This window comes from Castanea sativa, chromosome 7 (genome assembly GCF_040712315.1).
Source record: "Castanea sativa cultivar Marrone di Chiusa Pesio chromosome 7, ASM4071231v1".
Taxonomy (NCBI): Eukaryota; Viridiplantae; Streptophyta; class Magnoliopsida; order Fagales; family Fagaceae; genus Castanea; species Castanea sativa.
The window spans coordinates 15,000,583-15,028,244 of NC_134019.1; the positions used below are offsets into that span (position 1 = coordinate 15,000,583).

Below are 27,662 nucleotides of genomic sequence, written 5' to 3' on the forward strand. Positions count from 1 at the left end.
GTTGGATTTTCCATCAAAAATATGTAGGCCTCAGTCTTTGATATTGGATCTAAGTCTAATATGGCCAAAGCTGCGTGAACTTCTGCTCCATATGACTTTGAAAAGCACTTTGTCATAACCTTAGTCGCCCTATCGATTGCCTTTGATACATTATCAAATGACTAGGAAATTACATTCCTGAGTTCATCATCTTCTGTCAATCGTCTTTTTTTGCTTTTAGAAGACATTGCATCTTGTGATAACACTCAAGAACGTGCAACATTAATTTCTGGTGACCTCTGATTATCTTCCACTTCAAAGTTCTCCAAAGAAACTTCATTTTAAGGTATCAAATTATCAATCTCATCAATAGTGGTCGATGCAGCATACCTAGCACGTTTCTCCTTTGCAGTTTCAGCATGATCACCTTTTGCTCTATCTTTAGCCCAAAGTTGTGCCACCTTAGAGTAGTTGGGTATAGGTGTTGTCCTCCACTTCTTGGCTGCAGGTTTAGACTGTTACAAACCAAGACAAATGGTTAAACAATAGATATAATTATGTAATACAAAATTAAACTCACAAAAAATAGTAATTTACTGCTATGAATGGCTCCCAAACTTCTGGTTTAGTTTTCCGCATATTTAAAGAATCATTCCATCCAAAACCACTCAATCCATCTTTAAATATGTCATAGTATTCATGAAAATTCTTCTTCAGTGTCTTTTGTCAATTTTTCACCTTATCCTTGTTAATCTCCATGTTAAATTTTTCAACCAACTCTTTCTCTATGTCATCATATGCCTTAGAGGTAAAATTTTCATGAACTCTACCACCTATGATCACCTGATGTAAAAAAGCATCCACTAAAGCATCATCCATAACACTACTCCATTGTACTTCTTTGCTTGGATCTCCACCATTCTTCTTTGATATCTTACCCATGCTATAATTAATAGGACAAAAAACACATATAAAATATTGTGTAGATATTAATATTAATTATCAAAAGATAGAGAGCAATATCAAAATGAAAAGAGAAATTTGCATAACACTTAGGTTTAAGTAATTGAAACATAGTATAGTCTTAAACGACATGACAACAATAAACCCAAAAGCTATCACATTTGGCCATAGTTTTGCCACATGGCTGATGCTATAGAATCTCTTATAATATCTCATTGCTTAGCATCCTCATCATCTTCTCTTGGAGTAGGGGCCACACGTTCACGATAAGAATGCAAAACCTCTTCATCAACTTCAGCAATAAGACTTTCATCAGGATCGACACCCATTAAATAATTATGAAGTATGCAACATGCTAAAATGATTTCATTTTGTGTGTCAACACAATAATTAGGCTCTGTAGTATTTGCTATGATAGGAAATCTCTTTTTAAGTACACCAAATGCTCTTTCAATAGCAGTGCGTAATGACGCATGTAGCAAATTAAACAATTCTTTAGCATTTTCAGGGGAACGAACAGAGTACTCTTTTAAATGATAACGCACTCCCCTATAAGGTGCAATCAGACGATTTCTATTCATGTATCCCACATCAACAAGATAATATTTACCTAATAAACAATAACAACCATTAATTATATACTACACATTTTTTAATTATAAAGAATACACTCTAATACGTATTTGAATTAAATTTACCTTGTGGGATTTTCAAGTTATCGTTTCTAGTTAAAGCATTCTTTATTATTCTTGAATCTGAAGCAGTTCCTTCCCAACCTGGTAATACGTATGTGAATTTTAAATCAAATGAGCATGCCGCCAACACATTTTGTGATGTGTAACCCTTCCTACCCCGATATCTTGGTGCATCCTCATTAGACACTTTGGCACGAACATGTGTTCCATCAAGTGCCCCAATACAATCCTGAGATTAACATTATCTCTCAAAAACATTTACCTTAAAATATATTTGTACTAAACTACTATCAAATATAAATTATATGCATGATATATTTACCTTAAAATATGGGTTAAACCTACTACTTTGTAGTAATTCAAGTGGCACTTGGGTTCCATTAGGTTGTCGAAGGAATTGATCCTCTAACATAATTATTGATCTTAACACGTTATGAAAATGGCGACTAATGGTCTCACCGGAACGACAAAAAAAGGGCATTGAACGAGTCGTTTGATTATGTGCTAGCATGTGAAGAAACTTGCCAACTTGCTCTTCAACCGTGGCACGCTGTGTGTCTTGAAGATCACCATCTCTTTGCAAAATGTCACACAAACCTTAAAAAGCTTGTGGACCCATGCGTATTACATCATAGCATTTTTCACTATTCTTAAGTCGAGACATTAGTTAATCACGAACTTTTTGTCTTTCTATGGTTGATTGTGTAGGAATGTGGGGAACACGTTTTCTTTTTAGTTGTTGCCTTTGATGGATAATGTAACACAAATAACGACATGCAGCATGAACCAAGGCTAGTTTCCGCATAAAGTCCGAAAAAATTATGGTCTTCAGTACCTCATCATTCAAATCCATCTAAGTAAAAAAATAGTTATATTATTAGTCCAACTTAGAAAATTATGGGCACATGTTCTAAAAAAATAGTTACGTTATTAGTCTAACTAATTATGAATGTGTTACAACTAATCTAAAACTAAAACTATTAAACTATAAACATTAATTTTGGTTGGGATTCAAAGTGTTAAATTATAATATTATCTCTCAAAGTACACGTACATGAATTTTTTTGAGAGATAAACTGTAACATTATCCCACAATAATTTCATGTTATGCATTATCATGATAAAAATAAGCACAGTAATAGTCCCAAGCACTGTAGCCCTATTGTAGAAAAGATGTAAATAATATAGAAAAAATTGGCCCAACAATTCATCCATTCATCAAAGTACCCAATGCAACTAATAACGATTCTTTCACTACTGTTGTCTTGCAAACATCCCACAATAACACTAGATTCACAGCCATGGCAGCAAAGAGAAAGAGGGGTTTTGTACTTTTTCTAAGGACTAATATGTCAAAAACTTTAATAGTAGCAAACAAAGTAGTATAAAGTGTATATCACAAAGTGGCATAAAAAAATTTATATTAAAAATAATCTATTCCAACTCAATAAAGCAATTCTAAACTACTATTACTTTAATTAGAATACTTTTCATTTTACTTTCTTCTCATTTTAAATTTTTTTTACTCTTGTTTTTTTCTTAACCACACACCTGTCTTTTGTCTAAACTTGTACACTTGCTTTTGTTGACTTTTTCTCTTAACCATACACATGGGAAGCCTTGGAGATATTAACCAATTGGACGGTTCAATTAACAGAAGAAGCAGACTAGCAAAAAATTCGTTAAAAAAAAAAAAAGACTAGCAAACAACCGAAAAGAAAAAAGAAAAAGATAGAAACATACTTAGTTTGATAACCGAAAATTGCAGCAGACCAAAGCAGTGTGCAATGACCAGCGGTAGCAGATTTACTTTGCAGAGGATAGGCAATATCATGCAAGAAAGAATGCTATATTTTTTTACGACTGAATGAGAAAAAAAGAGCTGATATTAAAGGGGGTATTTTAGGAATTTTAACAAAAATTTCATTAAACTTAAATCCATTCCCTCTCATTCCTCCCAATTTTGAGGGGAACAAAAATTTGAGGTTTTGAGGGAAAAGGGAGGAATGAGCATTCCCTCCTAACCATTCCATTCCCTCCTACTTAAACTCCCAAACAAGGGAATGGACCTTCCATTCCCTCCGTTAAAACTCTCAAACAATGGGAGGGAAGAATATTCTAAAAATATTCTTTTTTTTTTCTATTTCATTCCCTCCTCCCAAACGAAGCCTAAGAAAGCAATCAAGATTAAGGTACTTGGCAACCACATCAGTAGCATAGTAGTGATTGCTTTGAATGCCTCCAATTGTGATGACATAGTCAGTACCCTATGCTAGCATAATTGCAATCCTAAAAGGTTAGTACACTATATAATTGTAGTTGTTTATGTCAGTGAATAATAAGAAGAAACATATTCACAGTAGTGCTCTTATTTTAACTAAGGGTGAGTTTGATTAAACAGTAAATCAGTTGTAGAAAATATTTTTACACATTTACGTGTGTTTAACAGCAACTGAAAATTTGGTCAACTGAAAATCACTTACCCATTGACCATAAAATACCCCTTCCCACCCGTAAAACAATTTTCGTTCTATTTTACCTTCAAATAGAATTTTCTAGACTAAAAACAGAAAAGGAGAGAAAGAGAGCAACGACTCACACCAGAAAAGAGAGAGAGAGAGAGAGAGAGCCAGAGGGAGATCGCCGAATCCGGTCAGATCACACCAGTAAAGCCTAGATTGTCGTCCTCAACCCAAAGCCCCACCATCAAGCTCGCGCTGGGAGAGATCGAGGCGCGAGATCGCGCTGGGCAAGATCGGTGACCCATCGCCCACCGATCTCTCTCTTCCTCCTCCCTCTCTCAATTTGACCGAATGATTTATTTGCCCAGAATGGTGTTGTTTTGATTTTTGTTTGTTTAAAAGTTGATGGATTGCAATTTTCTATTATAAAATTTGTTTGGAATGTGAGAAAATGACTGAGAAAATGTGAAAAATTAGTAGAAAATTTGCATTTTCAAAAATGTTACCAAACACTTGAAATTATTTTCTAATATAATTTTTAAAATGTAACCAAACACTAGAAAATATTTTCCATTCTTGTAAATATTTTCATCTGAAATTATTTTACACTTGGAAAATATTTTACACTCAAACAAACGCACCCTAAAAAGCTATTTTTAGTCCTCAAACAACCAAAACATGCTTTATTGGATTTGTTATAGCTAAAATTTTTAGCAACTTGTTATATTAAAGTGTCATCAATAGCAAATATTGTAGTAATAAACTAAACTTAAAAAATAAATTTTTTAATCACTCCCTCTTCTTTCTCTGTAGCCTATTTTTTTCTCTCTTTTCACTTTGCCTTTCTTGCCTCTCTCCCTCCTTGTTAATGTCCGCGTTGCTTGAGTGGCAGTGGTTTGATCTTGTTTTTGGTGGCTAGGTTTTGTGGGTGGTCTGATTTGGTGGGTTTTTATATGGGTTTTTGTATTCATGAGTAATCCCATTTGTGAATTTGTGGGTATTTTTTTTTCCTTATTGTTGTGTTTATTATGATCTCCATCCCATTAATCTTGATCATTGTAGATATTTTGTGCTTAAAGTTCTATTTGTACTATAGTTGGGCCTAATTGGATTCGTGCATGGTTAGCTGGTTGTTGTTTATAATTTTTAGTCGGCATGGCATATGGGTTTTCATGGTTGTTGTTTGGTGGCTGTGGGTTGAAGAAAGGGAGAGGAGAAAGATGGTTGGGGGTTGGAGAGAGAGAGAGAGAGAGAGGAATAAATTAATGAATAGTGTTTAACTATGTCTTGGAAATAAGAGATTTGATGTAGAGTGAGTTATGCAATAGTGAGATAAAATAAATAAAGTAGTTTTTTGAGTTGCTAAAATTTAAATTTTTTAACACCACCACCACTATAAATATTTAGTGATAGTTAGTTTTGTCACATTAGTGTTGTTTGGAAGGTTCCATTCGTGGGGTTGGAGTGTGAACTTGATACGAACAAGAAGAAATTGCTAAAAAACATATAATCCCAAATCCAATTGTAAACACAGTCTCAAATATGGAAATTAAGGGGCTATTTGGCATTGTTGTTTAAAAAACAATTTTTAGCGTTTAAATAACAATAACACTTCTGACACGTATTTCTATAACACTCAAATACATATTTTCACAATATTGAAAACTGAATGACAATACTTAAACACTATTACCAGACGAGGCCCTAAACAATTGAAAATGTTACATAATTGAATTTTTGTATTGATGAATGATTTAGTACAATTCTTTGTATTTTGGTTCTATAACAATAAAATAATCCTCTAATTCGATCTCTTTGGAAAAGTCTTCAATTCAATAAATTTCTTAAGTTGAACGCAAATTGTCTTCACTTTGATTGAAAAATGGAATTAAAGATCTTTGGAACAGAATTGTAATGAATCTCTGGCTATGAGTTTGTTAGAAATTCTTCATTCTTCGTGTTCTTCATGTGTTTTTAGAATGTTTTTTATCTTCAAAAATTTGTAGTGAAAGATCCTTGGGGCTTTAAAGCTTAAATCTAATGATGCTTTGATTGATTAGAGTTCTTGAAGTTTATGGAGACTTTGAAACTTGATTCCAATAGAATTTTGAGACTTGGAAGGATGATTCGGATGAATGTTCTTCATACTCAAAGATTTGTATTGGCATTTCTTTGGGGCTTTGAGAGGCTTGAATCTAGGACTGAGCAAGGGACCCGACCGACTCGAAAACCCGACTGACTCGACCCGATAGGTATTGGGAGGGTTTGAAAAAATTCGGGTCGGGTTTCGGGCCTTATTTTCGGGTTCGGGTCGGTGTCGACGTCGGCGTCGGGTCATATATATTTGTGACTTCTGAACCTGATTTTTTTTTTTTGTTGAAAAAAACCCTACTCTTCGCCTCCCTCAGCTACTCTCCCAAGTCCCAAGTCTCAATCTCACAAAACATCACAGTCAACTGACTTAACTCTTTGTTGTTCTATCTCTACGTGTGTAAGTCCCTTTTGTTTCTTCCGCTCCATCACAATCAACTCTTTCACATTCATTTGTTTGATTTTTCTTGTTAATGGGTTTGTGGGTTTGTTTAGTTTAATGGGTATTTTTTGCTTATTGTTAAGTATTGCTAGTGACAGTGTTGTATTGATTATGTGCTTGTGTTGTATGTGTGGCTCTTTTGAATGAATCCCCCAAAAATACAACTTTCTAGAGTTTTTGTTTAGCCTTTTGCATATGGGTCTCTTTTTTCTTTCTTGGTTAGCTAAGACGGTTGGTAAAAAACAAAGATGATTGGATTTTGAGTACTGGGCTTTATGTTGTTTCACGTTTTTTATGAGATTTAGAGTATTAGTTTTAAGTTGTTTTAAAGGTTGTTGTAAAACTCTCTCTGGGTTTTGGTATGTGAAAATGTATTTTTGTTTTTGGTTTTGGATTAGGCATTTGAGAAGCACAGTGTAGTGAAAGATGTTGCAGAGCATATAAAGAAAGAGTTTGATAAAAAGCTTGGCTCCACTTGGCATTGTATCGTCATAGAAACTTTGGTAACTACACTTCCCAATCCATATTGCACAACCTTTACTTTATGGGTTTTTCTTGGGCTGGGTTTCAAATTTAGATTTAAGGTGTATTTAATGGTTTATGGGTTTTTTTTTTTTTTTTGTGGAAATTGGAGTTTCTGTATTGGTTTTAGTTATTTATTTTTGGGCATTTTGTGTTGTGAGAGATGGTATGGGATAGATCTAGTTATAAAGTTATTGATTGGATACTAGGAATGTGGTTAATGGTTTTATATTTAGTGGTTGAGTTTTAAGTTGGACTTTCATTTTTTGACTTATATGTGGAGCTCTGGGTAGATTGGTGTTATTTATTTACTTTATTTTTGTGGTTTTTAGTATTTAAGGCAAGAAGTTAATGCAGTTGCAGCTTTGTATCTTTGTGTTTCTCTATGTAATCAATAACTAAAGGTAATGCTGAGTTGACTGTTTGGACTTTGTTTGAGAACTTAAAAGAATGCTTAATAGTTGTAGTTCAATGGTTCATTTAGGATAAACTATAGTTGAAGCCCGAATCCCATTTAATCTTCAGTTTGGAGCATTATGTCATATCTCTATGTTTTTCTTTTGTGAATGCATTGTTTAATGATTGATTTGTTTTGTGTAGTGTTAGGTCATGGATTCAATGGAGTTTATACAACCTGATGTTGCCACTGCAAGACCAATTATAAGATCTCCTCGTCCACCGCAGGTGATATCTTCTTCTAATCCTAATAAGAGAAAATCACCATCAACGGTTTGGGACCACTTTGAGAAGTTTATAGATGAGGAAGGTAGACCTAAGGCAAGATGTATATATTGTAGCAAGGAGTACATGAATATCTTTTTAATGAATTGCATGATGGACAAGATCCATTGTCCAAGAATGTAGAAGAGGGAAATCTAGTGCCTAGGACTTTTACAAATGTTGTGGGTAGAAAAGTTCTTGCTGAGATGATCATATTGGATGAGCTTCCATTTAGGTTTGTAGAGAATCAAGGATTCGGAAGGTTTTGTAATGTCTTCCAACCTAATTTTAATATCCCATCTCGCTTCACAGTAGCTAAAGATGTGAGTCAGATTTATTTTGACGAGAATGATAAGTTGAGAAATACCTTGAGAGGCCGTAGGCTTTGCCTTACCACTGACACATGGACTTCAATACAAAATTTTAATTACATGTGTCTTACTTGTCATTTTATAGATGATGATTGGAAGCTACATAAAAGAATTTTGAATTTTTGTATTGTTGATAACCATAAGAGGAAAACCATTGGCAAAATGGTCGAATCTTGTTTAGAAGAGTGGAATATTGAGGAGATTTTCACCTTGACGGTGGATAATGCTTCTTCAAATGACATAGCCATTAGTTACTTGAAAGAAGCTACTAATATGTGGAAAGGTACTGTTTTGGGGAATGAATTTGTTCACGTGAGGTGTTGTGCTCACATCCTGAATCTTATTGTGACTAATGGCTTAAAACATCATAATAAGTCAATTAAAAGGGTGCATCATGCAGTTAGATATGTGAAAGCTTCTCAAAATAGGTTACAAACCTTCAAGATGTGTGTGGAGAAAGTGAAAATAGAGTCAAAGGCTATTCTATGTTTGGATGTGGCCACTAGATGGAACTCCACCTATAAAATGTTGGAAAATGCTGAAAAGTTTGAACATGCATTCAAGCGGATGGAATATGAAGATCTTGATTAAATTCTACACTTTTAGGATGGGGACTATGATAGGAGACCTCCAAATGAGGATGATTGGGAGACTTGTAGAAAATTTGTTAAGTTTTTGAAACTTTTTTATAATGCCACAATGAGGTTTTCGGGTTCCTTGTATGTGACATCAAATGCTTTCTTTGATGAGATATATATGATTAAAAGAAAGATAGATCTATTTTCTAAGAGTGAGGACCATTTTTTGTACTCAATGGCAAAAACAATGAAAGAGAAGTTTGACAAGTATTGGGGGAGCGGGGAGGATTCATCAAAGAAGGGAAATGTGCTTTTGTATATTGCTGTGGTACTTGATCCTCGAAAGAAGTTGGATTATTTGAATTATTGTTTATCAAATTTGTATGGGGAGAATGTTGCTAAGGATATCATTGACCTTGAGAAAGGGGTATTGGAACGCTTGTATGAGTATTATAATTCAACTCATTCATCATATGTGTCTATGCAAAGTGCGAGTGAGATATCAAGAATGGAAAGTGTTGATGTTGATGATGATGATGATCCAAACAGATTTATTGCCTTTCAATACAAGGCTTTTAGGCAAGGAAAACAATCTGTTGGGTGTGTAGATAAGGTTGCAAAATACTTGATGGAGAATAGTGAAGGGGAAAATGACAAAACCTTTAATATACTAGCTTGGTGGAAGTATAATACTAATAAGTATTGTATACTATCTTGACTGGCACAAGATGTGTTGGTTGTACCTGTTTCTATTGTGGCTTCTGAGTCGGCATTCAATACGGGAGGACGAATACTAGACCCATTTCGTAGTTCACTTGCCCCTGAGATGGTACAATCTCTTATATGTACTCAAATTTGGCTTCAATCTTCAGTGCAAATTTAGCTTCGACAAGCCATGGATGATGTTGAGCTATTTGAAGATTATGGAAAATGTAATGTTCTTAAAATTTATTAACTTGTGCTTTAACTGAAATTTAATATATTTTGTGTATTTAATATATCTTGTGTATTTAATATATCTTGTAAGTGCATTAAATGGAATTTAATATATATTGTTGTTCTAAAATGTTTTGAAGCTTTTTGGAAGTGAAGTTAGCTTCACCTTCAGCAGCATCACCTTCACCATCAAGCACTGTTACAAATCTTGACTGATCTGCCTAGATACGTTGGTGAGTTTTGCTTTTGCCTAAATCTTTTGAATTGTGATTTATCTTCTCAATCTTTTGAATTAACCAAAGTACATGTCAGATTTACTTTGGTTAAGTGATATCCTTAGCAACAATCATTTGTGTGTGTGAAAAATCTAAGATACCAATGTTGAAGATATGAATTTAGGGTGTTTCGCCCTCTATAATGTATGCTCTATAAATTGTTGCTGGACTGGCACGTTCAAGTCACAATAATAATATTACCATACATCCAATGCATAGCAGTAGATGTATTGTCTAAATTTGACATAGTTCTATTTGATGTTTTTCGTCCTTGCAGGGGAACAAAAAAATCTAAGAAGTGAGAAGTGTAACATCTCTGATGAACACATAGCAAGAGCTCAAATACGCAAATACTCTTTTGTTTCCTCTGAAGGACTTCATTCATCTTAGCTATTTTAATATGTTCAATGAATTTTGCATTTTCATTACAAAGATTTAAATCTTGGAACTCTCACCTGTTAGCTTTTGTGACCTTATGGATACATGTCTCTTTGGGATATGGGAATTTTGATTCACATTACTGTCAGTAGATGTAAGTATAGCTTTGCTTTTATTTTTGTGAGTTCTGTGATTGTTTTAGCCTGCATTACTCTTGTTTGACTAATTGGTTAGCTTCTATTCTTTGTTTTATTGCTTGGTGACTTGTGGAGCTTGTCCATATATGGGCCTCGAACAGATGTTATTGTTAGTGATAAGAATAATAGTTGTCAATGATCTAGTTAGTCATAGTCTTTAAGTCCAAGGTTATATCAAGATTGATTAGCTGAAACAAGGAAATAGTCTTGGCAATATCTTTGGCCATATCCTGCATTTGCAAGAGTATTGAGTTTAACTTAAATAAGAGATGGATGTGACTACCAAATTGAAATCTTGAATGATCTTGCAGGCTTTATTTAGCTGGAAATTCAAGTTCTCCAATGCAGCTCTTGTTGATTCTAAACCTCTTGCTTCAACAACTTTCTTGGCATTCAATGAGCCCAAGAGGCTTTTAAGCTTAAAAATATTATTGGAGAATTCCTGAAAGTTGTTCTTGTTCAGCATCATATCCCTTGTTTCACTAAAAAATTTTCACATAAAAAAAAAGGTCCAACCCGAGACCTGAAAAACCGACCCGATTATAGACCCAATTTTTCGAGTCGGGTCAGGTCGGGTTTCAGGCAAACAACCCAATTTCTATCGGGTCGGGTTTCGGGTCATAGCAAACCCGACCCGACCCAATATCACTCCTACTTGAATCTGTATAGCTTCACTAATTATAGTCTCTTGAAGTTCTTGGAGACTTTGAGCTTGATTCCATTGAACTTTGAGGTCTAGAATGATGATTTGAATCATCTCTCTTCAAATGTTCTTAGTATTTGGAGGTTGAAATTCTTGAATTTCTTGGAAGCTTTAGAGCTTGATTTCGGCAAAGGTTAAATGTGCTTGAATTTCCTCCTACAAGACTGAGAAGAGTCTCTATTTATAGGAGTCTCGAGGAGATTCGAAAACATGTGATTGGCTTTCATTGGTGACACATGTTGTAATTAGAATAAAGGAACTTTATGCCTTGTTCTCCAAGAGACACGTCATTTTTTTATTAGCCAAAGTATAATTTGGACCCATATATGTGTGTAATTGTGATTGTTTTTAATTTTATCGTGCATATGTACGGGTTATATACTAGTAATATATAAAATCATAAGTTATGAGAAAGTTCCATCAAGAATCCAATTTAGATTCTAATTGCAATCTAATTTTGTGCCAAGTGTTATTCTAATAATCATTATTTGATGTCAAATACCACTATATTTTAAATACACTCCAATCTCATGCTAAGCATGATTCTAATATACACTAATTGTGTATCAATTATGTTTTAAATGGAAGTTCGTGCATACAAACTTAGAAAAAAACTCTTTACATGAAAAAAGACTCAATTTGAATTTATTATACTTCTGCATAATATTAAGAATGTATACAATCTAGTAAAAATGTCATCCATGCATATGTAGGGGCTATAAGATAGTTCAATTTATGCAAAGAATCATATTTTAATTATGTAATAATTCCTATAGAATCCAGTACTCCTAATCAAAAGACATGACTTAAACATACAAGACGGCAGCTAATTGGAAAAAAAAATACATTGAATAAAAAAGCCAATTCTTAAACAACTTTTCATTGAATAAAAGGTTAAAGAATAACCTTATTCAAAGGACATTGCTTAAACAATACGGCAAATAATTGAAAATTTATTATTCTTACAAAAAGCCACAATTCTTAAACAACTTTTCATTGAATAAAAGGTTAAAGAATAAATAAAATTGAAAAAATATTTTTTTTCAATGAAAAGAAAATAAAACATTTTGTTTCAACATCATTCAATTGTAATATAAAGCTGAAGTCTTTAAACCCTATAATCTATGGTTGTTACACATTTTCCATAAAAATGACTTCTATAGTGGGAGAAAACTGAGTGCAAGAAAATGTATGAGAATACTTATAATGATTATGGAAGGGTTATCCTTACCCCTGTTGAAATGCAAGTTAATAACCTTGCACTTTCCTCTCTCCAATCATTTTCCATGCAATTTCTAACCATTTTGTTTTCTCTCGCTGTAGAAATTTTTTATTTGGAAATTAAATAATTGAGTCTTCTTTTTCTTTCAAAGGAAGGGTAGTATTCAATAAGTGGTCAAAATTTTCTTTATTTTGCAAACCTTCAAATCAGGTTGCAAGACAAATATACAATAGGATTTGAATACTATCAAGACAAGAAACAGGGACGGATCTACATTGGGCGGGGGGGGCCTGCCCCACCCCAAAAAAAAAAAAAAACTAGTTTACATTGAGGCTAAGTTATGATTGAATCCCTTGCTCATGTCTTCCTACTCTTTGAGTTGAGAAAAAAAAAAATAAAAAGGAAAGAAAATTTTCACCTGAAGGTTGAACTGAGTTTTAAATCTCACTTTCTTTTATCAAGTACCTTCTTTGAAGCCTTTTTCCTTTTTATTATATATATTATTTTTATGTGAATAGTAGCCCCCCAAGTAAAAAAAAAAAAAAAAACTAGTATACATATGTAATTTGAAAAATTAAGATTTGCCCTAAAATATATATATATATATATATATATATATATATATATATATATATATATTTTGGATCTCCTCTGAAATAGCGTCGACTTCCATTTTGATAAATATATTGAAATGTTTAAAAAACACTTATTTTATATGTTATACTTTGTTGACATTTTTATAATATCAAATATTTAAAAAACACTTATTTTATATATAGTATTTTGTTGAATATGAAATAGATGTTAGTTTTTATTTTCATAAAAAAAAAAAAATTGTTTTAAGCTTTGGCCCCCCTCAAGTTCGAATCCTGGTTCCGTCCTTGACAAGAAAGACAGGGATGTGGATTGATAGAGAAAAAGGAAAGGTCACTAGCTTATACTTTCATGAGGATAAGAAAAATCAACTCTATCATTATAACTTTTTCATATTTTTCTTGCCATCAATTTTCTCCCACTATATAAATCTCTTTTATTTCGAAATGAAGTAACAAACTTTCTTGCTCCTCATATTAGACTGCTACATTGATGCATGTTTGTTTTGTTGCTCAACAAAGGATGATTTGGTTGTGGGGAAGCTTTTTGATTTGATGATTTGGCTTATGACAATGATTTTATTTGGCTTGATTGTAAGCGTTTTTAGTCTAATTGGGTTTAAGGGTGATGGTTAGTGATTAACATCATGATAGGGAAATGATTTACGTTTGAGTTTTGGATCTTTATGAGAGAGAGAGAGAGAGAGAGATCCATTGCCAATGATGTCGATGTTGGATTTCAGACCCAACCCCCTCTTGTCTAGCAACATGTGTTTTTTTTTCTTCTTCTTTTAGATATCTAATCCAAGCAGATATAAGTCTCTGTTGATGGATCATGGTAAATTTGTACCACTAATAATTATTATTCTATGATATAATTGGTCATTGTGAGTGCTCCAGTTCGGGCCCTTATAGGTTTTAATAGTGTTCTCTAGTAAAGGACTGCTGTGAAGTGGGATCAGGATCAGGTTACCAGGTGTAGGCCCATCCTATGCATGAGCTCAAAAGAATGGCATTCACTCAAGGTTATGGAAGAGAAAGAAGTCATCACCTAGTTTTATGTGGATCGAGAACAATTTTGAACCTCATTTGCAAAGGTCTAATTGGCTTAAACTAAACCTAGAGTTAGGTTATAAGTTTGGAAAGGTGTTAGGCACTCAAGTCTGCCCAGCTAAAAACAGACCTTTACTCATGTTATTGGACCATATCTAAAGAATACTTTATTAAGGAGGAACATAATCACAAAATTAATTTTTATTACCATATTTACCCTTTTATATTAATAACTAGAAAAAAGAATAAAAAGAAAGAAGGAATAAAGATGAAGTGTGTCCTCACCGCAAAATGATGAGGCATAAAGTGATAATCAATTTTAATATGTTTGTTGTGCTTGTGAAACATATCATAGTGAGCAATTTGAATGGTATTTTGGTTGTCACAATAGATAGGCAATAAAGTATGCTAAAGGTGCATTAAGGTCTTGCAATAACCAACCTAACCATAGAAGTTTAGAGGCGATGTTTGCAAGTGCACGTTACTTAGCCTCAATGATGGGATGAGCTACAAAATACTGTATTTTACTACACCACCAAAAAAAAAAAAAAAAAAAAAAAAAAGGTTAAAAATGTAAAACTCACCTTCTAACTTTTACATTTTTTCATTTCAGTCTTCTAACTTTTAATTTTATCAATTCAGTCCTCTGATTTTTAATTTTTGTCAATGTAGGGCTCCGTTAAAACTCCTTTAGCTGCCCTTAATTGGCTCTTTTTTTTTTTTTTATAATAAATTTCGGAATTAAAATTAAAAAAAAAAAACCGATTCAGAACTCCATTAGAACTCCATCACCGAACTCCAGTGACAGTGCATAATATTAGGGAAGAAAAAAAAAAAAAAAAAAAAAGACGAAGACAGATCAAGATTTCTTTTAAACAAAAGCACTTATACCAGAAGAGAGCCTTAAACGTTTTTAATTTTCCAACCCACGATATAAATCCTTAAATACTCCAACAGAAACCCATCTAAAAGAAGATGTAGAAAACAAGAACAATATTCAACAGAAGACTGAAAGACAATGATAAATTACAAAAACAAATGTTATTTTTCAGAATCTACAATCATAAAGAAATGAATGTACGAAGCATACTATTCATTTGAATCTTGCTCCAAAGCTCTCTTGCACAGATCAGCCCCCCTCTCTTGCATGGAGGACAGTGGTGGGCGATGGTTTGGGTTTTTGATATCGTTCATCTGGGTTTGCCAACATTTGACCGAGTTCCTTCTCCTCCCACCATAAATTCATATGGGTTTGCCTTAGTTTCTTGATTTTAATGTTTTTTGCATTTTGGTTTTGATTTCTTTCTGGGTTTTGTGCTAGATTTTTCTCTGATCTGTTTTGATTTCAGGGGAAGTTTTAGGTGTTCTAAAGGTAGCCACTAATGGACTTGTAATGGAGTTTTGTATTGACAAAAATTGAAAGTTAGAAGACTAAATTGACAAAATTGAAAGTTAGAGAATTGAAATAAAAAAAAATGTGAAAATTATAGGGTCAGTTTTACATTTTTGTAAAAACAAAAAAAAATTGAGAGACTCGCTAAGGAGAAAACATTATCTGGTAGTAAATCGCCATTTAGTAAGATCTCTCGTTTAATGTAAATTAGAGAAAACTTGAAGATCTAAAGAAGAGTAGGATGAGACTAAAAGACTATAAAAGAGCGTTCCCTTCACATAACGAATGATCCAAAGGACAATGACATGGGGCATAGAGTGAGGTGCATTCATTAATTGACTAACCAAATAGTGAGCTAGATTAGACTCCCAACCTACTATCAATAAAGAGTGGCATTTGGAGTGGTTCACTATGTATGGAAGGAAGTTCAAAATTGGCTTTTAGTGGATTGTCATTATCTTGCAATTAGTGAGGCAAATGTGAGACATAAATCAAAGGTGTACTTGACTAAAGAAAAAAAAAAGAACCTCTTAGGGCTAGATGAGAGTTCAAGTCTAAGGAAGTAGCTAAGACCACTTTGATCTTTCAGCTTAAACTAATAGGAGATTGTGACTTTAATATTTAACCATTATTCTAACATTCACATTCATGATTGGGCCTAAACTCTACTGAATAAGGGGTTAACACATGGAATTTTTAACTTTTAATGGTAGGTAAAATGTAAATAGGATATAAACTCAGAACCACATGTTGTCATACCATGTTAAAGGAGAAATAAAGAATGGAAAAAATTCTATATTTTTTGTATACAAGAAACAATAAAGATGCACAAGTAATGGGCTTTGGCCTACAATTATTTAGGAGTTAAATTAGGGATATTACAAATTTACTACATAGATAGTTTAAAAATTGATATGTCACCACTTACCGAAAAATAATTCAAATGTTCATTTTTGTGGTTGAAGCATGGGAATCATATTTATTGATATATTAGTTTGTAAGCATTATGGTGAAGAACCATGTGTTAGGGAGACAACAACCAACTATGTTACATTAACCACTCCCTCTTGACATTCTTGTTCAATATGAGACTTCACGCTTATGTGTATTCTCAACAATCTACTCCTCACATGTGAGTCTCTACCTCTCTATGAGCTTTGACCAAATCCTACTTCCTCCTTCATTGCCTATGAACATTTTCCATCATTAGCACGCCTAATTATATTCATTGTCACATTAGTTTGTAACTTTTATAAGGTAAAATTTATAATATATTAAGTATTTTATGAAATTTGTAATGGCTTTAGCCATTTTTCATTATTTGATTTATGGATAAAGTTTGACCATATACTTGGTTGTTGCAGAAAACTAAAACTTCTGCTGAAATAAATTAATATGCTTACATATCTTGAAAATCTAACTGTTAAATTTTATATTATTTATGTTCGTAATCAGGGGCGGAGCCAAGGGGGGGCGAGAGGGGGCAGTTGCCCCCCCTGACCTGCCCCAAAATTTGTATATAATAGTATTTTATTTTATTTTATTTGAGAAGCTTATATAATAGTATAGTGATAGAGTTTGATGTTAGAAAGCCTAAATTACCCCTACACATATCAGAAAGCATGTTACTATAAGAGAAAAAAACAATCACCATACTCGTTTTTGTCTTTTCCTGGTGGGCCATTTAAATAGTTAAATTCACTATTATAGAATTTCTTTGCTTCTCACAGGGTCACAGTATATAATACAAACTACAAATTACAAATTGATATTTTTTAGACATAAAAAAGGTCAATGATGAAAAAATTGAAATCACCTTCTTTTTGTGTATAGAGCATTAAAAAAAATCTACTTTGTGTTCTTTCCATTCAGGATGTAAATCACAATATATGATTTAATTTTTTTTCTAATGACCCACATGTATGAGATGATGTGCTAAGTTGAGGAATGTTGTGAAATTGTTGTGAATTTTTATTGTATCCTTGACATGACTTATATTTTCTTCTAATTTTTTCACAATTTCATACTCTTTCTATAAATCTTAATTTTAACTACTTAAATAAATAAAGAAACATATGCTTAATTCTACAAATTTTTTTAAAAGAATGCAAGGCACTGAAACATTAATACAACTTTATAGGTATATTATTATATTCCTAACACTCCTACATTAATTTATTTTCTCAATTTATTTTAATTTCAACATTATGTATTTAGATTTTTTTTTATTTACTATAATTTGATTATTTTTGTTTTCTTTATTTTAATGATATAAAATACATACAAACACATGTAGTTAATTGAGCTTATGAAGAAACATGATCATAATAATAAGTATCGAAGTGTCATTTAATCTTGCCCCCCTGAGTTGAAATCTTGGCTTCGCCACTGTTCGTAATACACATATCAAATTTTGTGTTAATCAAATATTATTTATTCCATAAAATTATTTATATATATAATTTTAATTAAAAAAAACAAAATTTTTAAATATTTGATTTATGAAATAAGTAATAACAATCGTGGGTTCCAGCTAACTCAAATGATAAAATTTTTGATAGTTAAATAAGAGATATAGGGTTCAATTCTTGCCTACATCAAAAACTAAAATTTAGTTCAACAGTAGATCCGTAGATATCTAATAAAAAAAAAAAAAAAATTTGTTTAGTTTTACAACTAATAATCAAACCGCCAAAGCGTTGTAACTGAATTGACGTGTACAAAGTGATTGGGGTACAGAGAAAAAGGGTTCAGACGGCGGGTTAGCAGCTCAGACCAAAAAAAAAAAAAAACCAAACTATTCACATCAGCTGCAACTTTCACATGATTCTCACTCAGTCTGCTTCTGTTTGTATCAATGGTTGGAGGCATTGAGGATGTTGACACCGAGAAGATCGAGCCCTTGCCAGAATACTACTTTGATCCCACGGCTGTGATCAACGAACCGGTTGTGGAAAAAAGTAATGGTGATAAGAGAGAGATTGTGGTTGGGAGAAATGTGCACAGTACATGCTTGGCCGTGACAGAGCCCGATGCTGACGATGAGCTCACTGGGGACAGAGAGGCTCATATGGCTTCTATATTGGCTCGCTATAGGAAATCCCTCCTCGAGAGGACCAAACACCATCTGGGTAATGCATCTCTTCTTTTTTAACTCACCCCATTTCCCTTTTGCTTTTCACTCCATCTAGCTTTTCTCACAATGTCTACATTGGTTTTTTTTCGAAATCGGGCTTACATTGTATAGGAAATGGATTTTAATTAACTTAGATAGTACTTGGTTCTGAAGGGAATTTTTTTTTTTTGACAGAGTTTCAACATCGCTTCTGTTATTTTTGCTCTTTATTATCAGACAAAAACACTGATCGGTTTTTTTTTCAGGTGGTATTTGGTTTTGGAGGGAATATGAATGCTATGTATTTGTGCTTATTTGATTTTTTATTTTTTGATGAATGTGCTTATTTGATTAGGAATTTGATAATGAGTGTTTATGTATAATTTACATGCACATGTTACATATACCTCTTTTTTTTTTCTTCTTTTATCTGTACTTTACAATATAATTTGTGACATGATTTTGGTATTTTATGTAAAAATTTACTTTTATATGCATGTCTGTATTAACCTATCAATTATATGTATGTATGTATGTCTGTACATGAGGCTTACCAAAAGCTTTTCTAAGATGGGTCTGTACTAGGGGCCAGGAAAAAAAAAAAAAAACTAAACTAAATGGTTTGTAGCACGTAGAAATACAGGTCTTGAGCTCAACATAAGAACACAATATAAAATTTCTTGTATCCTTTTTTTTTTCCTAGTAAAAATTCAAAATTTTTTTATAGTTGCAAAAATAAATTCAATGCAGAAATTGACTTTCAAGCTGTTGCATCATACAAAGCTTTAAACTTTCATTAATGTGGATCATAGATACATGTCTACTTAAGGTTTTTTTTTTTGGGTATGTTGGAAAAGTTTGTTTCCTTTCCTCCTCATGATCTGGTTATCTCGAATTTACGTTGACATTCAATATTCAATACTTTGGGTGAAGGGGAGCAGAAACAATTATAATGTATCAAAGGTTCTTTTGCTTTAAAAGATAATAACTTTAAATTTATGGTGCACCTTCATTTCCTGTTTCTCATGTTTGTGCTTAGAACCTTAATGAATCAAGGAAAATATATTTGGATTTGTAATTTTTGTTATTAAAATTTATATATATATATATATATAAAAAATTATCATTAAAAGTTCATTATGGCATAGATGTGTCTTTATGTTGATTCATACTATCTTTTTGGTGTTTTCCAACTCCTAAGAACACTATGCATTCGTGTTGCATAAGAAGATGCATAACTTTCTTTATCATTAACAGATTTACGTTAAAGCATGAAAGTATGTGGAACTGGCATAGAGAGATGAAAGTATGGCAATCTCTCTCTCTCTCTTGGTGATGTGATTATAGCATGAAATTGTACAATGTACATGCATTCAATATTTGTCTAGTTTTTTCTTCTTGCCGCAAGAATTGCATTTGCAATTGAAATTCAGAAATCTCTTTGTTTTATATGGGCAAGAAATTTTAACAGTCTTCACTTACAAAAATCTCTGATAGGTTACCCGTATAACTTGGACTTCGATTATGGTGCTCTGGCACAACTTCAACACTTTTCCATCAACAACCTTGGGGATCCATTTATAGAGAGCAACTATGGTGTCCATTCCAGACAATTTGAAGTGGGTGTTTTGGATTGGTTTGTCCGGCTATGGGAACTGGAGAAGAATGAATATTGGGGTTACATTACAAATTGTGGCACAGAAGGGAATCTTCATGGTATCCTAGTTGGGTTAGTAACGATAAACCTCAGCTTTCTGAGCTTTTATTTTAAGATTTTAGAAACTAATTGTTGCCCTTGCAAAGAATCTAAACATGTAGATTCATTTTGCAGAAGGGAAGTGTTTGCAGATGGGATTTTGTATGCCTCATGTGAATCGCATTATTCGGTTTTCAAAGCAGCACGAATGTACAGGATGGAATGCATAAAGGTGGAAACTCTAGTCTCTGGCGAGATCGATTGTGAGGATTTTAAATCCAAGCTTCTTTGTCACAGGGACAAACCAGCCATAATTAATGTTAACATAGGTAATGATCTCTCTCTCTCTCTCTCTCTTAACTGTTTTATAGCTCACTCATGTTTTATGGTTCACTCTTTATAATTATGCAGGAACTACTGTTAAAGGAGCTGTTGATGATCTTGATCTGGTTATACAGAAATTGGAAGAAACAGGATTTACACATGACAGGTTCTACATCCACTGTGATGGGGCTCTGTTTGGTCTCATGATGCCTTTTGTCAAACGTGTGAGTATTCCATGGTTTTCTAACCACTGCAGCCTTTCATATTAGAAGATGGGAAGTGAAAATTCTCTTAAATATGGTGCATATGTAGTGCACATATTGGATTTTTTGCAGGAATCAATAGTTTAGGTTTTAATATGGAAGTACAAGGACAAAATCTTTTGCTTTGCTGTCTTAATGTATGACTTTCATGCACAATGTGTTGTCTTGTTTGAGTTGTCAGAAAAGATTCTATTTAAATATTCTTTAGGAATTAGGAACTCTAAGGTATGACCTACCAAACTGGAGCCATGTTCTATTTGCCTATATAAATTTAAAAAGAAAAGACCCTTTATGGAAGACTTTTTCTTTTCCCTTCTCAGAAGTTGATAGTTTGCAGAAGCATGGGTATGTTCCCAAATGGAGTGCAAGGATATGATTAGAAAGAGAAGCCTTGAAACATCTGCATGTTTTCTGTATTCTTGTCTTAGACTAGACATCATTTATGACAATATGCTTGTTTGCACCAAAAGTTTTTTTTGTTCTGTTTTATTTTTCTTTCTTTTTCTTGTGGTTACCAATCTTTATTTTCATGAATAATATTTCGAAATAACTTCTGCATGTTCTGCTGTGCTAATTTATATTGGTGATGACCAGGCACCAAAAGTTACTTTCAAGAAGCCTATTGGAAGTGTGAGTGTTTCGGGTCACAAGTTTGTAGGATGCTCAATGCCATGTGGTGTACAAATAACGAGATTGGAGCGTATTAAGGCTCTCTCCAGGGATGTGGAGTACCTTGCTTCTAGGGATGCAACAATTATGGGTAGCCGAAATGGTCATGCTCCCATCTTTCTCTGGTACACCTTGAACCGGAAAGGATACAGAGGGTTCCAAAAAGAAGTTCAGAAATGCCTTACAAATGCACACTACTTGAAAGATCGTTTAATATCTGCAGGGATTGGTGCAATGCTGAATGAACTGAGTAGCACGGTTGTATTTGAGCGCCCCCAAGATGAGGAATTTATTAGAAAGTGGCAGCTTGCATGCCAGGGCAATATTGCTCATGTTGTGGTAATGCCCAACATCACCATAGATAAGCTTGATGATTTCTTGAATGAACTTGTTCAGAAACGTGCTGCATGGTTTCAAGATGGGAAGCTTCAACCTCCTTGTATTGCATCAGATGTAGGTAAAGAAAATTGTCTTTGTGCTTTGCACAAGTGAAATGTGTGGCGCATTCAGAACTTTGCAACTTGGAATTTTTCTTTGTTGTAGCAGAACACTCAGCTTTATCAGATTAGATGCAGAGCCTTTTACAATTCAACCTTTTACCTGTATGCTTACAAAATACTTAAGTCTAGCACTTGCATTAAATTAGCGTTGTTATGTTTCTTAATTACATTGATTCCATGCTGTTACATTCTTTGAGGACTGGGAATCTCAAATAAATATGTCTGGTGCTATGATGCCTTATAAGCTAAATCACCTGACATATTTATGGACTGTGCTATGTTTATATTCCAAACATAATGAGGGAGAAGGGTAGCAAATATTATTACTGAAATTTGTTCAGTGAACTTGGTCAAAGGTTAATTTGTGTGTGCTTGAGTTTTCCTTTTAGAAGCAAACGTTATGAAATTTCAATCTTCTGTTCTGTATTAGTGAACAAATTTTCTTTGAGGGTTAATTGTGAAGAAAGAAAGAAACGAAGAAAGTAAATTACTCAAAAAAAAAAAAAAACTGTAGGAGTGACAGTTTTTGAATCTTTTGCTATTTGTATGTTTCAAAAACAATATGGAGAGCTGCAGATTTTATTGAGAGTTGTTTATCTAGATGCAAATTCTATATTGGAGGGGTTCAATTATAGTTCAGCAGCGGTAATGACATTATTTGTTGTGCCTTATATTTAAGGGGTTCAATTGTTTCAAGTATATGGATCTAAAATGAATTTGGGCCTCTTAAACCTATAACTACATGAGCTTACAATGAACTTGAGACTTTTTAGCTGGTGAAAAACAGCTATAATGTTCGTTCAATGTCTAGGTTTAGTACATTTCTTGTATTGCTTTTCTAGGAAGAATATTTCTATAATTGCTTCTTTGGCCCGTCATAGATTCCATTTGCACTGAACTACAATAGTATCAATAGGCTTGAAGCCTCTTTCAAATTTGAAACATATGATTGAGAAATGAGGAGTGAGGACTTTGCGGAGATGTCTTTCTTAGATGCTCAGCTTGGTAAGAAGCCTTCCTTCGCTTGGAGGAGCATTATGGCTGCTAAGAGTGTTTTGATCGATGGCTTAAGATGGTCTATTGGGGATGGCGAATCTGTTCACATCTGGAATGACAAATGGCTCCCAACCCCAGAAAGTTTTAAAGTCATGAGCCCAAGAAAAATCATTGATGGAAGGGAACATGTCTCAGCTCTTATTGATAGAGAGATGGGCTGCTGGAAATCTGAGCTAATTAAGGAACTATTTCTACCCCATGAAGCCAAGTCATTTTTAGCCATTCCTCTTACCTAGATGCATGTTCCCGACTCAATTGTGTGGACTGCAACAGCCAATGGGGTTTTCGTCCGTAGTGCTTACCATGTCAGTCGTAAGGCTCTGATGAAAAAGGAGGGGGGTGAATGTTCTGATAACTCCAAAAGCTTATCTGGAAGACTGTTTGGAAACTGAAATGTCCAAACAAAATCAAAAACTTCATCTGGCGGGCGTGCAAAGACATCCTACCCACAAATGTCAACTTAAGAAAGCGCAAAATCCCAGCTCCTATTGACTGTGATCTGTGCGGTGCGGTTGAATCAGATGGGCATGTTTTTTGGAGCTGTGAGGTTGCTGCTGCTGTGTGGGAAATGTCAAATTTAAAAATTCCAAGACTAGAGTACATTCCCCATTCCCCAAGGTTTCCTTGATCTGCTTTGACTGGTAATGGATGCTAAACCAGCACAGGACCTGGAAGCTTTTGCGACAACGGCATGGTTCTTATGGAACAACAGAAATTCTGTCAGACATGGGGGTCAAGGCAAGCCAGCCTTCGAAATTCTCGAGGACTCCAAGCAGTTCCTAGAGGAGTTTCGCGGGGTCTCTGAGCTTCCCCTCCATAGGCAGCCTCGTCCCCTTAAATCTTGGAGCCCCCCTCAGATTGGTTGGTACAAGGTAAACATTGACGTAGCAGTTTTCAAGGATATTGGCCATTGTGGTATTGGTGTGGTCGTGCGAAATGACAAAGGCTTAATAATGGGAACTCTTTGCAAGAATTTCCCTTATCCCCTTGGTGCTTTAGAAGTGGAAGCAAAGGCAGCAGAAGTTGGTGTTATTTTTGCGTGGGAATTGGGTGTCAGAGAGATCATTTTGGAAGGCGATTCTCAGGTGGTAATGCAAGCTGCATCTGACCCAAGTCTTGCCCCAATCTCAGTTCAGCAGCTGATTGTGGGAGCCAAATCAGGCCTGGCAAGTTTCAGTTCGTCGAAAGTTGTTTTTACCCACAGGGAATGTAACAATGCTGCTCACCTATTAGCTAGGCATGCAAAGCAAATCTAATATTGTACCATTTGGGTGGAGGATACTCCTCCTATGATTGTTTCTCAAATCCTTAGTGATGCATCTGGTTTGGGTTTTAGCCCTGTTTAATGAAATGTTAAATCTTTCCCTATCAAAAAAAAAAAAAAAAATAATAATAATAATGAAATTTTGGTAGAGATTGTTTCTAATACTCGTAATGCATTTGTACAAGGTGAACACATCGTAGATTTTATTCACTTTGTTGATGATTCATACGAAGAAGAAAAATTAAAGGATATATGTAGTATCACGTCGTTTAGAATTTTAATGACATGACACTTCATGCACGGTAAAATTCAAGAAATAAAATATTACTCAAGAAATAAATTCTCTACCTTTCAAGGGAAAAAGAAGAGATTTCTCAAAAAAAAAAAAACTTGGCTATCTCTTTGATTGGCAGCTGCGGGAGCACGACACGTTGGTTTCCACCATCAGGATGAATTGATGACATTGCTCTTTCACATTAGAAGCTTCACGCATCTAGCATGCATTATAGTCAAAATCACCGAGAATTGTTAGGTTAACACTCTACTAATTTGAGTACATTAGTTTAGTTTTTCTTGATTTAAGTTGCAATTGCTTCAATGACTCCATTCTCTCTCAACTTGTTCACTTGAGGTATCTTCAATATTTATATAGGATAAAGTTTCGTTACAAACCCCATTAAAAAAACTAACATAGTTACATATTTTGAAAATCTAATAGTTGAATTATATATTTTTTATGTTCTTAACAAACATATCAAATTTCATGTCAATTGGATGTTATTTACTATTCGATTCATGAACTTAATTTTTATGCATAATTTTAGACTTCAAAAACTTGAAATTTAAACATTTGATTGATAATATAGTTATTGATTTTTTTATTTTTTAGAAATTTTGCAAGTATAGAGAATATAAGAAGAAAATATAATCTAATGGTGGATTTATCAAAATTTACTTCTGATAAAAAGATATTGAGCAAAGTTGTAGCCATTGGTTAATTACAACATAGTTTGTAACCAAACTTTGTCCATTTTCATATGGGTTATAAATTTATAATATTTATTCCATGGAAAATATGATAAAGTTGCAGGAACTCTATTTTTCAATTACGAATTTGAAGTCATTGAAAACTTTATATTTGAATGACAATTCATTGTTAATGGGAATTCCTATAAATATTAGCAATCTATCTAACATATCCGATTTGGACTTCAGCCACAAGTAGTCAATGGAGATTCCTATTGTTATTGGCAATCTATCTAAGATAACCAGTTTGGATTTGGGAGACAACAAAGTTACTGGTACAATCCCATCATCCATATAAAAATTAATGAAGTTGGAAACACTTCTATTGGAAAACAACTTGATCATTGGAGAAATTCCATCCTAGTTGTTAAATAACAAGGGGCTGAAGAGATTTTTCTTAGAGGAAATGATCTCACTTGGAATAACAATGCTAAGATTGTCCCAAAGTTTACATTGTACGAGTTTTGTATGATGTCTTATGGTCTTGCAAGATAAATTCCATACTATTTTCCACACATAAGACTCTTGACTTACTAGACTTGGGTGAGAAACAGTTAGAAGGAATATTTCCACACGTAAGACGGGGTAAGACTCGACTTAATAGACTTACAAGTTCTCTCCCACCTCATCTCTTAGACTCTTGAAATTTTATTGTTCTTTCCCTATCTTAAAATAATAACCTCTACAGAGAATTGCTGAAAAACATATCAAATAATGATTCTTATTATGTTGGATACAGTTTGTACTTTATTATTTTATTAGCCTGATGTACACAATTTATGTAACATAAGAAAATGGCATGAACAATTTTTTTTCGCCAAAAGTTTCATTTAAATTGCTTTATTAAGGTACATATATTATAGAAACAGACAAATAAAGAGAAATATGAGACTTGTTAGTTTATTAGTGCTTGTGGTTTTGGAAATCTATTCGAAATTCTCCATATGCCGAAGCAGTTAGCTTTCTTCATAACTAATTTGGACTTTGGGATGGAGTGCAATGAAGGTGGCGAGGTGTTCAGGGTTTTTTTCCTAGCGAGGATGAAGCAAACCTAAAGGATCCACACAAACGATCTTGGAAATAGGTCCAACAAAGTAGTATTGCCAATGGTGCTAGATCATGGAGAAGTGCATGGTTCCAACAGATAAGAATGTGCAGCTGGTTCCCATGCATGGATGAGCGTGGAGGGGTTGATGCAAGGCTAAAGGGCCCACACAAATTATCCTAGAGTAAGGACTAATGAAGTAGTATTTGGCAATGGTGCTAGATCACAGTGAAGTGTGCATTTCCAGTGGATAGGAATATGCAAGCCAATTCTCACAGATGAGTGTGGTGTTGACATGTGATTCCCATGGATGACGTGCTGGGATGGTAAAACTGTAAAAGCCCATAGGCAAAGAAGAGCAAGAGGACTCGGTCAAAGCCTACAAAGAGGTAGAGACTTACACTTGATGAAGAGGCTGTTCACACGTGAGTGAATTTTCACATTGAATAATAACAAGAAGGGTGAGTGGTTAATATAACATAGTTGGAGCCAAACTCATATGCTTAACTCTTTTAGGTTAAATAATGTCCCTATATGTTTTATTAACTACACAAAAGAGTATTGCCAATATGCTAGATCACAGTAAAGTGCACAATTCCAATGGATATGAATGTGCATGCCTATTATCATAGATGAGCATGTAAAGTTGACATGTGGTTCCCATGGATGACATTCGAGAGGTCCATGGATGACGTACTGGTGATGCTAAAAGCCCATAGGCAAAGGGGAGTGAGTAAGACTTGATCAAAGACTGCAAAGAGGTAGGGACTCACATGTGAGAGAGAAATTGTTGGATATACATGCGTGAGTGAAGTCTCATATTGAATAAGAATGTCAAGAGAAAGTGGTTAATATATATATAACCGAAATCTCTGAAACTCCCATAATTTTTTACGTCAGCACAATATTTATTATTTAAATAAAATTATTTTTGTTTAGTTCAAACTTAATAAGGAATGAAACTCTATTTCTCTAATAAGTCCAACTTAAACTCAAACTCATCATTTTTTTTAAACAAAATTATTTTTGTTTAGTCCAAATTTTACAAAGAGTGAAACTCTATTTCTCTGACAAGTCCGACTTAAACTCAAACTCATCATTTAAAAAAAAAAGGCGTAAATGCACTTTTGG

The 27,662-nt window shown here is 33.8% G+C and overlaps 2 protein-coding genes across 2 annotated transcripts; both read left to right on the top strand.

Moving 5' to 3' along the window:
* Window positions 1-18,331: 18,331 nt before the first annotated feature.
* LOC142642695 (serine decarboxylase 1-like) lies at window positions 18,332-22,304 on the top strand. The gene is made up of 5 exons (XM_075817105.1): window positions 18,332-18,704; window positions 20,186-20,417; window positions 20,520-20,713; window positions 20,796-20,932; window positions 21,566-22,304. Exons 1-5 carry the CDS (start codon window positions 18,431-18,433, stop codon window positions 22,130-22,132), a joined length of 1,404 nt encoding a protein of 467 aa, XP_075673220.1. The 5' UTR covers window positions 18,332-18,430; the 3' UTR covers window positions 22,133-22,304.
* Window positions 22,305-23,840: 1,536 nt separating this feature from the next.
* On the top strand, window positions 23,841-24,452 carry LOC142644027 (uncharacterized). Its single transcript, XM_075818715.1, has one exon. It carries the CDS (start codon window positions 23,841-23,843, stop codon window positions 24,450-24,452), a length of 612 nt encoding a protein of 203 aa, XP_075674830.1.
* Window positions 24,453-27,662: the final 3,210 nt, after the last annotated feature.

Coding starts and splice junctions, on each gene's coding strand:
- LOC142642695 (XM_075817105.1), top strand. CDS start 18,431: ATGGTTGGAGGCATTGAGGATGTTGACACCGAGAAGATCGAGCCCTTG. Junction 18,705..20,185: donor GAGGACCAAACACCATCTGG/GTAATGCATCTC, acceptor AATCTCTGATAG/GTTACCCGTATAACTTGGAC. Junction 20,418..20,519: donor CTTCATGGTATCCTAGTTGG/GTTAGTAACGAT, acceptor TTCATTTTGCAG/AAGGGAAGTGTTTGCAGATG.
- LOC142644027 (XM_075818715.1), top strand. CDS start 23,841: ATGGATGCTAAACCAGCACAGGACCTGGAAGCTTTTGCGACAACGGCA.